The sequence below is a fragment of the Ailuropoda melanoleuca genome, chromosome 4 (assembly GCF_002007445.2).
Source record: "Ailuropoda melanoleuca isolate Jingjing chromosome 4, ASM200744v2, whole genome shotgun sequence".
Classification (NCBI taxonomy): domain Eukaryota; kingdom Metazoa; phylum Chordata; class Mammalia; order Carnivora; family Ursidae; genus Ailuropoda; species Ailuropoda melanoleuca.
The window spans coordinates 58,978,897-58,991,580 of NC_048221.1; the positions used below are offsets into that span (position 1 = coordinate 58,978,897).

At 38.2% G+C, this 12,684-nt stretch overlaps 1 protein-coding gene across 1 annotated transcript in view; it reads right to left on the reverse strand.

Moving 5' to 3' along the window:
* CCDC138 (coiled-coil domain containing 138) overlaps window positions 1-12,684 on the reverse strand; it is a 160,299-nt gene that overhangs the window by 125,376 nt on the left and 22,239 nt on the right. Inside the window, exon 7 of the mRNA XM_034657263.1 lies at window positions 2,698-2,817. Coding sequence (XP_034513154.1) covers window positions 2,698-2,817 — 120 coding nt within the window. The remainder of the gene's footprint in view (window positions 1-2,697; window positions 2,818-12,684) is intronic.

A 12,684-nucleotide genomic window follows, 5' to 3' on the forward strand; every position in this document is an offset into this window, starting at 1 on the left:
GAACGGATAAAGAAGGGGTGGTATATATATACAATGGAATATTATTCAGCCATCAGAAAGGATGAAATCTTATCATTTATATCTACTGAATGGAACTAGAGGGTATTATGCTGAGCGAATAAGTTAATCAGAGAAAGACAATTATCATATGATCTCACTCATATGTGGAATTTAAGAAACAAAACAGAGGATCATAGCAGGAGGGAAAAATAAAACAAAAAATCCGAGAGGGAGACAAACGATAAGAGGCTCTTAATCATGGGAAACTGAGAGTTGCTGGAGGGGAGGGTGGTGGGGCGATGAGGTAACTGGGTAAGAGACATTAAGGAAGGCGCATGATATAATGAGCATTGGGTATTATATAGTCAACAATTATTATAAGACTAATGATCACTGAACTCTACCTCTGAAACTAGTAACATCTGAATTAACTGAATTTAAATTTTTAAAAAAGAGAGAAAAAAAGAAAAAGAAAAATGAACATCAAAAAAAGAAAAAAATGAAGAGGGGTGAATGTCAAGGAGGGGAGGAGGAGGGGAACAAAGCGACCCAGATCAGCAGAGCATACTCTTGAGAAGCAATGGGAGAATGGAATTCACAGCCTGAACTTTGTCATATCCAGGATTACTAAAGAATAATTTTCCTGAATGAAATGAGAAAAAAAATAATAATAAATGTAAGACAGTAGACTTTGACATGGAAAAAAAATCATAAGGAAGAGAAAATACATTTACCATATTGTACTGAATTTATCAAAAAAAAATCTTCATATAACTGGAACACAGTTCAAACCCATGATGTTCAAGGGTCAAGTGTATATATACATCATTCATTATGCCAAAAGCTGGCAAACTACAGCCCTTGGACCAAATCTGAACATTGCTTATTATTATAAATAACATCTTATTAGAACACAGCCACGCTCATTCACTTACTTATTGCCTATAGCTACTTTCATATTATGTCAGAGTTGAGTCATGACAGACTGTATGGCTCACAGAGCCCAAAATATTCACTACTTCATCCTTAAAGAAAAAAATCGCTGATTCCTCATCTACAGTAAACAGAGTAACCAAAAAAAAGCATTCTGCCAGCTGGTACCAGAGGGTTTCTCCTAAGCTCTTTCAGTTTGTTCACACTAGATCAAAAATCCAATTATTAATAAGTCAATCACTTAATAATTCACATATCTACTCCACTCACCACACACCCATACAAACATACAAATTATTAAGAATATATACCCTTAAGAGATAGGTTCAGGCAACAATGTCCTTTAGCTAGCAGTTAAAGAAACCCTTCTCAAAAAGGAGCACTAGAGTTGTATGGTGACAGACAGAACCTACACTTGTGCTGAGCACTGTGTACCATACAATGTTGTCAAATCATCATGCTGTACACCTGAAACTACTATAATGTTGTGTGTCAACCAAAACTGTACTTCATTTAAAGAGAGAGAGAGGCACTTGGGTGGCTCAGTTAGTTAAGAAGTTGCATTCAGCTCAGGTCATGATCCCAAGCTCCTGGGATAGAGTTCCATATCAGGCTCCCTGTTTAGTGGGGAGTCTGCTCCTCCCTCTCCATCTGCTTCTCCCTCTCCCTCTGCCCCTCCCCTGACTTGTGCTCTCTCCTCTCTCACTCAATCTCTGTCTCTCAAATAAATAAAATCTTAAAAGAGAGAGAGCACACTAGATTGAGAGTGTGATGGGAAAAAGTAATCTCTCCAGGGATAAAGCAAGCTTCCAGACAACAGTAAGTGAAGGCCATCCATATTCCCACTGTGGGAAGCCATAAATGAATTCAGGGAAGCCAAAGAGCTTAGATCAAATGAGAAATGTTGTACCTAGCTGTCACTGTCAATGAGAAAGATTGTAACAAGCAGTGACTACAGTGACTACAGGACATCAAAACCAGAAACTGAAAACATAGCTACCTAAGGAATTCCAGGTATCTCTGAGAGTCTGAGCTTTGTTGCATTTTAGAATCCATTAAGTCTTCCAGCTAAGTCTTCCAGCCCAAAGCTTTCATTTTTGAAGTGACTGGGTTTACTCCAATTTCTGCTCATCTACTTCTCCTCCTTACACATATACAAACATAATCATTCTCCTGTCTCTCGTGAACGTATTCTTTCTCATCTTTCAGTCAAAAACTGGCAAAAGTTAAAAAAAAAAAAAGATACAACTCATAAAAATATTTGCTTTGCAACTTCCGTATTATTAAGCAGTAACCTAGATTACATCACTTACGTAATCACAGTACAATATGATAACGCTCTGTATGACAGCACTCTGAATTCATGCTACTACAGTGCCTAGCATGTAATAGATGTCCAGAAAATAAATGAATGTTAAATAAGCAGTGGTATAAAATAGCAGTTAAAAGAAGTATTAGCTAAAATCAATGCCTAAAAATCCCCAGATTATCATGTCTTTTTTTTCTCGCTTGTTTTAAATCTAGTAATTGCTCTTACATTTTAAAAATTCCAAACTGCAAATCATCTCAGCTGGATGCTACAAAAGCTTAGGAATACCAGATATATATTTGGAAGTATTACAGGAAATAAAGTTAGCAAATAAAATTAATCAAAATTTTCTTTAGCTGTAACGTATTCTAAGACTTTGATATATAATTTGTTAAACATAGATGATATAAGTTTGAAAAATCTTATAATCTAGTATTTATTAAAATAGGTCTTACCTGCTTTTTTAAGTTATCATTCAATTCTTTCAATGCATCGAAAGAGGACCTTAGCCTCTTGCTTTCTTTATTTCTTTCCTTAAGAACTTCAGTTAAGTGCTCAACTTCTGCACTGTGTTGCTAGAAGGGAAAAAAATCAGATCTAAAAATCAGGTAAGGACTCCAGGTCACTAATGCTATTGAACTCAAATCAATTAAAAATTAGAATTCCTTGAATCAGGACTTTAATGAGTACATTTAAGTATTAAGACTAATACTGCAAATAACTTATAAAAACTGTGTCATCAAACCTAGCATTAAAAGCATTTGCTAAGTTCCTATTTAAAAACTATTTTCTGCTTCTGCTCAAAAAAAATCCACTGGAGGGGCGCCTGGGTGGCTCATTCCTTAAGCGTCTGCCTTCGGCCCAGGGCGTGATCCCAGGATTCTGGGATCGAGCCCCATATCAGGCTCCTCCGCTATGAGCCTGCTTCTTCCTCTCCCACTCCCCCTGCTTATGTTCCCTCTCTCGCTGGCTGTCTGTATCTCTGCCAAATAAATAAATAAAATCTTTAAAAAAAAAAAATCCACTGGAATGCACGGAAATAATTTCTTTCACATGATAAAACAATGAAGGATTTCTGATCTTCTTCAAGACACTAGTTATTCACAGCTTTATAAATTAAAATTTAAGATTTAAGTTACCTTCAAAAAGAAATATCCATAGATAGAACGAATTTCTTGTTCTTATTAAGTAGCTAAAATTGTTTACATCTCAAAAAATTTAAAAACATAATAAAATTTCTCTAAGTCTCAAACTATTTGACTCTCCTGAATCAGTTTTATAAATAATTCAAATCATTTAACCCTCTAATTACGTTTAAATGAGATAACACATTTTGATTTAAAGTGCAAATATGTATACTTTATTTCACATTTTATTCTCAATTTATTCATACTGTATTAAAACAAGCAAGTCTCTATAGGAAATCAAGAAACTGAATTAATTTCTGGCTTCCAAGTAATCTTCCAACCACTAAAATAAGGCTGTTTTCTTTACACTTAGTAAGAATAACAGACAGACAAATCTAAAGAGAAAAAAAATCAAGAATAAATCTAGGATGGAAACCTCTTGAGAATCCAAGCATTTCTTTTTCTGCCCTGTTTAAATATCCAATCATGTGAAAACATTAGCTTTATGTAATTTTATTATTACATTAAATGATTCTTTAAATAACTTAGAACACTGTCACAAATACAGTTATTTCAAACATTAGGTTAATATTCTCATTCTCCAAATTTTTCCAAATCCAAAAGATACTAAAAAGGGTAGGAGTTCCATTTCCAGAATGGCAAGATAAGCCCACTATATTCTAGTTCTGTTACTGATTACAACTAGAAATCTTAAACAAAACACAAAAAGTGACTACCCTAAGGACTATAAAAAGTAAACAGAAGCAGGGAATTGTAAAGAGGAGTGAAAACGTGGAGAAGTAACCCTCAAGAGGATGAAGTTTCCGGGGTTTTTGTTCTTCCTTTTCTCTGGTAGTACTGCCCCAACACAGGCCCCTGGCTACTGAAGTGCAGCTGCAGTACAGACTGCTAAAACTTCACCTTTCCACTCAGGGAAGCCAGGAAAAGGGCCACTGTGAGCCAAGGAACGTGGGGAGTATCTCAGAGAAGAGACTCCGAAAGAGCATCTTTTCATTCTGGTGTACATAAACTGGCAGAAATCTGGCTAAACCCTAAGCTGCCTAAGCACAGCACAGACAAAAGCAGCAGAGCAAATAGGGAGAGATCAGAGCTCAGTTTAAAAATACTATCCAAGTCTCACACCAACCTCCCAATTCTGTAAGCACGGGAAAGACACAGAGCACCATAATAAAGGTCTTGAGAACTGAACTAAGATTTATGTCACTGCCTGAGTATCAGACTAAACCTAAGTGGCACATGCACAGGACAACCCTGAAGCAACATCATAAAAGCTTTAAAAACTGAACTGAGATTGGGTCACTTCCCACAGAAAGTGAGAAAGAATTTTGGCCTATACCTAATCAGGATGGAGTAGGGAAAATGGAGTAGGAAGATCCTGAGCTCACCTCTTCCCATGAACACACAAGGCTGCAACTAATGGAGAACAACCTCCTCCGAGAATAACCTGAAGGCTAGCAGAACAGTTCTTCCACAGGTAAAGATACAAAGAAACAGGGACATCAAGAAGGATGGGAGAGGCAGAAATACAATCTGGTCAGGAAACAAACTCTGGCACAGCAACCCACAGGCAGGAGGGATAGCACAGATAGGGAGGTCCTAAGGAGTGTTGGGGTTCAAGCACCATACCAAGCATACTCCTACCCTTGCCCTGGGAATCTGCACTAGGAAGACAAGTCCCTATAACATCTGGCTTAGAAAATCAGCAGGGCGTAAATCCAGGAGCATTGAAAAATCAGCATGGCTTAACTCCTGGAGAGCTGCAAGCTAGTAAGAAACCAAGACTCCACACTGCATATGATCTCACTCACTTCAAGACCCACCAGAGAGGCAGCCTTGTGAAAAGTGCCTGCACCATATATAAGGGGTATCTACTAATTTCAGCATGTGTGCCAAAGGAGCAGGGATCTGCAGGAAATTTCTCTGGGAGAAAAAGCAATGGGGGGTGCCATTTTGGGGGCCCTCCTTCAGCCAAGCTGTTCCAGTGCCAGTGGGTACCAGTTTTAACACTCTCCATTTATCTTGCTAGCACTGCTCACCTCACTCTGGCATTCCCCTGCAGATCCATCTCACCCATCCCACTCAACCCAGCAGGCACCCCTCCTGACCCACTATACCTGGCAGGCAATCTCAGCGGCAACCACCCTGACACACCCAGTGGGCATCCTTAGTCAGGATGGGCAACCATTCAAAGAAACTCATCTCAGGGAGGGGGAGCCAGCCCCACCCTCCTGCATCACAGTCACCTACACAAGCAGTAGCCATAGATGGGCCTCCCAGACAGCATGCTGGCCAGCCCCAACCACCAATGCACCTACAGCAGTCATGGATAGACACTGTACCCAGGTGCTGGCCCAGGCACAGTCCCAAACTCAACCATATCAGCAGGAATTGTACCCCAGTCACAAGTGGAGGGCACATGCATGGACAGCCTTGGAGTACCTGGTTTTGGTGACCAGGGAACTGTACTTCTGGGCCCCACATATTGCCTTCTACTGAAGGCCCATACTTTCAATGCCAGCAGATGAAGCTGTTTTACCTAATACACAAAAACAGACTGTCAGACAAAACGAGAAGACAGAGGAATATGTTATGAACAAAAGAACGAGAAAAAAATACCAGAAAAAGAACTAAATGAAACAGAGATAAACAACAGACCTGACCTGATAAAGAATTCAAAGTAATGGTCATAAAGTTATTCTACTTTGGGGAGAAAAATAGATGAACTCAGTGAGAACTTCAACAGAGGCAGAAAATAAAGAAAGAACCAATAAGAGATGAAGAATATAATAACTGAACTAAAAAATATACTAAAGATAATCAACAGCAAATTAGAGGGTGCAGAAGAACAGAGATCAGCAATCTGGAAGACGAGGTAGTGGAAATCATCCAAGTTAAACTGCAAAAAATATGAAAATAGGTTAAGGGACCTCTAGAACAACATCAAGCATACTAATGATTGCATTACAGGGATACATAAGTAGAAGAGACTAAGAAATGGGTAGAAAAATGATTTGAAGAAAAGCTAAAAACAACCCTAACCTGGGCAAGGAAACAGACATCCAGGTCCAGGAAGCACAGAGAGCCCCGAACAAGATGAACACAAAGAGGTCGATAGCAAGAATCATAATAATTAAAATATCAAAAATTAAAGTTAAAAAGATAATCTTAAAAGCAGCAAGAAAAAAGCAACTAGTTACATGAAAGGGAACACTTAGGGGCACCTGGGTGGGTCAGTTGGTTGGGTGTCCAAATCCTGATTTCAGCCCAGGTCATGAACTCAGGGTCGTGGGATCAAGCTCTGTGTTGGGCTCAGAGCTCAGCAGGGAGTCTACTTGAGATTCTCTCTTCCTGTCCCTCTGCTCCTCCCCCAACACACATGCACGCATATTCTCTCTCAAAAAAATAAATAAATAAATAAGGGAACACTTTTAAGACTATCAGCTGATTTTTCACAGGCTGGAAGGGAGTGGCATGATATATCCAAAGTGCTTAAAAAAAAAAAAATAACACCTTGATTGTAAACAAGAATACCCTATCCCACAAGGTTATTACTAAGGTTATTATTACTCAGAAATGAAGAAGAGATAGGGTTTCCAAAACGAACAAAAGTTAAAGGAGTTCATCACCACTAAACAAACCCCACAAGAAATGTTAAAAGAATTTCCTTAAGTGGAAAAAAAGTGTCATAACCAGAAGTAAAAAAAATTATTAAAACATTTCACTGGAAAAAGTAAACATATAGTAAATGTAGTATATCAGTTATAAAGCTAGTATGAAGGGAAAAAAAGAGTAGTAAAATCAACTATAGTTACAATATTTAGTTAAAGGATACACAAAATTAAAAGATGTAAATGTGACATCAAATACATAAAATGTAGATGGGAGGGAGTAAAATGTATTGCTTTTAGAATGTGTTCAAATCTAAGTGACTATCAATTTAAAATAGAATGCTATATACATAGGGTGTTTTGAACCTCATGATAACCACAAACCAAAAACCTATAATAGATATACAAAAAACAAAGAGAAAGGAAGCCAAACAGAACACTAAGGAAAGTTACCCAACTACAAAGAAAGAGAACAAGCGAAGAAGAAAGGTAGAGAGAAGAACTATGAAAACAACAAAATTGCAATAAATACATACCTGTAAATGGACTCAATGCTCCAATAAGAAGACATAAGGTGAGTAAATGGATTTAAAAACAAAACCCAGTCAAGAGACTAAGTTCAGACCTAAAGACACGTACAGACAAAATGAAGAGATGTAAAAAGATATTCCATATGAATGGAAATTAAAAAAAAAAAAAAAAGCTGGGGTAGTAATTCTTACATCAGACAAAACAGACTTTAAAACAAAGACTGTAACAAGAGACAAAGAAGGGCACTACATAGTGATAAAGGGATCAATCCAACTGAGGAAATAACAACTGGAAATACCTATGGCCCAACATAGGATTACCTAAAGACAATAAGGGAAATTGATGGAAATACAGTATCAACTGGGGACTTTGTCACCCCACTTACATCAGTGGACAGATCATCCAGACAGAACGTCAATAAGAAAACAGTGATTCTGAACAACACATTAGGCCAGATGGACTTAGCAGATATACACAGAGCACTCTATCCAAAAAGAGCAGAATACACATTCTTTCCAAGTGCACATGGAAACATACTTTTCCAAACACAGTGGTATGAAACTGGAGATCAATTACAAGAAAAAAGGAAAAAACACAAACACACAGAGGTTAAACAACATATTACTAAATAACCAGTGAATCAACAAAGAAAGAGAGGAAATAAAAAAATACGTGAAACAAAAACATATGGAAACACATCACTCCAAAATCTTTGGGACACAGCAAAAGAAGTTTTAAGAGGGAGATTTACAGCATCACAGGCCGACCTCAAGAAACAAGAAAAATCTCAAATAAAGAATCTAACTTCATACCTAAAGAAACTAGAAAAAGAACAAACAAAGCCCAAGGTCACAGAAGGAAAGAAAAAATAAATATCAGAACAGAAATAACTGAAATAAGACTTTAAAACTGGTAGAAAATAGAATAGAAAAAATGAACAAAATTATGAGCAGTTTATTTAAAAAGATAAACAAAAACCTACAGCCAGATGCACCAAGAAAAAAAGGGAGGACTCAAAAAAAATAAAATCTGAACTTAAAGAGAAGTTACAACTGACACTACAAAAATACAAAGACTCTTAAGAGACTATTATTAAAAATTATATGCTAAAAACTTGTATGACCTAGAAGAAATGGATAAATTCCTAGAAACACAATCTTCCCAGACTGAACCAGGAAGAAATAGAAAATCTGAACAGACCAATTACTAGAAATGAAATTAAATCAGTAATCAAAAAATGCCAACAAACAGATGGCTTCAGAGGTGAATTCTACCAAACATTCAAAGAAGAGTTCATACCTATCTTTCTCCCAACTATTACAAAATTATTTAAGAGGAAGGACAAATTCATTCTGTGAAGCCAGAATTACTCTGATATACTCCAGGGATGCAAGAATGGCTCAATATTTGCAAATCAATGTGATATGCCGCATTAACAAAATAAAGGATAAAAATCATATGACCATCTTAACAGATGCAGAAAAAAACATTTGTCAATAGGCAACATCCATTCATGATTAAAACTATTAACAAAATGAGTATAGAGGGAACATACTTCAACATAATAAAGGCCATATATGAGAAAGCGACAGCTAACGTCATACTCAATGGTGAAATGCTGAAAGCTTTTAAGATTAGAAACAAGACTAGAACGCCCACTTTCACCACTTTTATTCAACATACCATTTGAAGACCTAGCCATAGCAATTAGAGAGGAAAAAGAAAAGGCATCCAAGTTGGGAAGGAAGAAGTAAAACTGTCACTATTTGCAAATGACAATATATTATATATAGTCAACCCTAAAGAATTCACCAAAAACTATTAGAACTAATATGTGAATTCAGTAAAGTTACAGGATACAAAATTAATATACAGAAATCAGTTGTGTTTCTATACTAATACCAAAGTAGAAGAAAAAGAAACTAATAAAACAATCTCATTTACAATTGCACTAAACCCAATACAAATACCTAGAAATTAATTTAGCCAAGGAGGTGAAAGACCTGTATTCTGAAAACTGTAAGGCATTAATGAAAGAAATTGAAGATGTCACAAATAAATGGAAAGATATACCATGCTCATGGATTAGAACAAATAATACTGTTAAGATTTCCATACTACCTGAAGTCATCTATGGATTCAATGCAATCCTTACCAAAAAATGCCAACAGCATTTTTCACATAATTAGAACAAATAATACTAAAATTTGTTTGGACCATGAAAGACCCCAAATAGCCAAAGCAACCTTGAGAAAGAACAAACCTGGAGGTATCATACTCCCAGATTTCCAACTTTACTACAAAGCAACGTTACCAAAACAGTATAGTGCTGGCACAAAAACTGACCTGGAGATCAATGGAACAGAACAGAGAGCCCAGAAATAAACTAAGGCTTATATGGTAAAGTAATCTACTACAAAGGAGGAAAGCGTATGGGGAAAAGACAGACTCTTTAATAAACGGTGCTGAGAAAATTGAACAGCTACATAACAAAGAAACTGGACAACTTTCTCATACTATATACAAAAATAAACTCAGAATGAATTAAAGAGCTAAATGTAAGACCTGAAACCATAAAGCTCCTAAAATAAAACAATGGTAATAAACTCCTGGGTATCAGTCTTAGCAATATATTTTTTGGTCTGTCTCTTCAGGCAAGGGCAACAAAAACAAAAATTAATAGTTGGAGGGAAAAAACCACAATTCGATCTACATCAAACTAAAAAGTTTTTGCACAGTGAAGGAAACCATCAATAAAACAAAAAAGGAGCCCACTGAATAGGAGAAAATATTTGCAAATGATATATCCAAAATACACTTGGATGCTGATTAATATTCAAAATACATAAAGAACTCATACAGCTCAACAACAAAATAAACAATCCAATTAAAAAATGGGACGTGGGGGCGCCTGGGTGGCACAGCGGTTAAGCGTCTGCCTTCGGCTCAGGGCGTGATCCCGGCGTTATGGGATCGAACCCCACATCAGGCTCTTCTGCTATGAGCCTGCTTCTTCCTCTCCCACTCCCCCTGCTTGTGTTCCCTCTCTCGCTGGCTGTCTCTATCTCTGTCAAATAAATAAATAAAATCTTTAAAAAAAAAAAAAAATGGGACGTGGTCCTGAAAAGATATTTTTCCAAGGAAGATATACTGATGGCCAATAGGTACATGAAAAAATGTTCAACTTCACTAATCATCAGGGAAATGCAAATCAAAGCCACAATGAGATATCACCTTACAACAGTCAGAATGGCTTGCATCAAAAACACAAGAAAAAACAAGTGTTGGCAGGGATGTGGAGAAAGGGAAATCTTATGCACTGTTGGTAGGAATATAAATAGGTGCAGCCACTCTGGAAAACACATGGAGGTTCCTCAAAAAATTAAAAATAGAACTACCATATGATCCTTCAATTTCACTTCTGGGTATTCATCCAAAGAAAATGAAAACACTAATTCCAAAAGACATATGAACACCATTGTTCACTGCAACATTATTTACAACAGCCAAGATATAGAGGAAACCTAGGTATCCACTGACAGATGAATGGATAAAGATATGGTACAAATACACAGTGGACTATTACCGAGACATAAAAGAGAATGAAATTTTGGCACTTGTGACAACATAGAGGAACACTGAGGGTATTATGTTAAGTGAAATAAGTCAGAGAAAGACAATCACTGCATGACTTCACTTTTACGTGAAATCTAAAAACAAAACAAATGAACAAACAAAACAAAACAGAAACCGACTCATAAAAGAAAGAACTGGTATGGTGCCACTGTGGGAGGGAGGTGGGCAGGGGTGAGCAAAAGGGGTGAGGGTGGTCAAAAGGTACAGACTTCCAGTTACAAAATAAGTCAGGGATGTAAACCATAGCATAGAGAATACAGAAAATAATATTGTAATAGCATTATATAGTGACAGATTGTAACTAATTTAATATGGTGTGCATTTCATAATGCATATAAACGTCAAATCGCTATGTTGTACATTTGAAACTAACATAATATATGTCAACTATACTTTAATTTATAAATAAACAGATTCCCGGGAATTAAGATGGCGGAGTAGGGGGTCCCCTTTTACAGCGAGTCCCCTGAGTCGAGCTGGATATGTACCACACCATCCTGAACACCCACGGAATCAGCCTGAGACGCAGGAAGATACATCTGGATCTCTACAAATGAACATCTCCAGTGCTGAGTATTGAGGTACGAAGCGGGGAGTCGTGAAACCGCGCAGAGATATTGGAAGATAAACGAAAGGGGAGGGAGCCTCCACGCTTGGGCACCGGGAAGCGGTAGCCACCTGCACTGGGGAGCGGGCTGACTTGAGGACCGGAACCCACGAGAGAGCAGGCTGAGACTGAGACCGTGAGCTGGGGAACGCGCGCGACCAGACTGAGAACCAAGGCTCCGGAGTGCACATGAACCATACTGAAACGGAGCTCCGGAAGGCGCAGGGGCAGCTGGCGGTATTAGAAACACAAAGGACAGTGCTGTGCTGGCCTTGGAAGTGAGGGCTGGGACGCCTGGTGTGGGGCGCACAACCCGGGACGATGTAGGGTTTAGCAGCACCAACAGAAGCAGAGTTAGAGTGGCCAGAGGAGCTCAGTGGAGAGCAGACTGCAATTCCTCTGTTCTGTGACAGAGGCTGGGATTCGGATACTGCTGCTCTCTCAGAAAAGGCACAGCAAACCGCCAGGGAAAGCCGCCAGAGAACAAAAGCCCGGAAATACCGGTTCACACTGGGCCCATCCCATCCCCCCTCCCAGGGGACAGGGAGACTCTACCCAAACAGGGTTGCCTAAGAATCGGCGTGGCAGGCCCCTGCCCCAGAAGGGAGGCTGAAAAATCAAGAACCCCACATCCCTAAGGTCCCTATAAAACAAGTGCACACTGCCTGGGTCCTGGTCAATAATTTGGGCTCTGGACAACGCCGCAACCTCTCCTCATCAGAATGACGAGAAGGAGAAATCCCCCCCAGCAAAGAAAAGACAATGAGTCTGTGGCCTCTGCCACAGAACTAATGGATATGGATATAACCAAATTATCAGAAATGGAATTCAGAGTAACAATGGTCAAGATGATGTGTAGACTTGAAAAAAGTATTAACGAAAATGTTAATGAGAATATAGAATCTCTAAGGG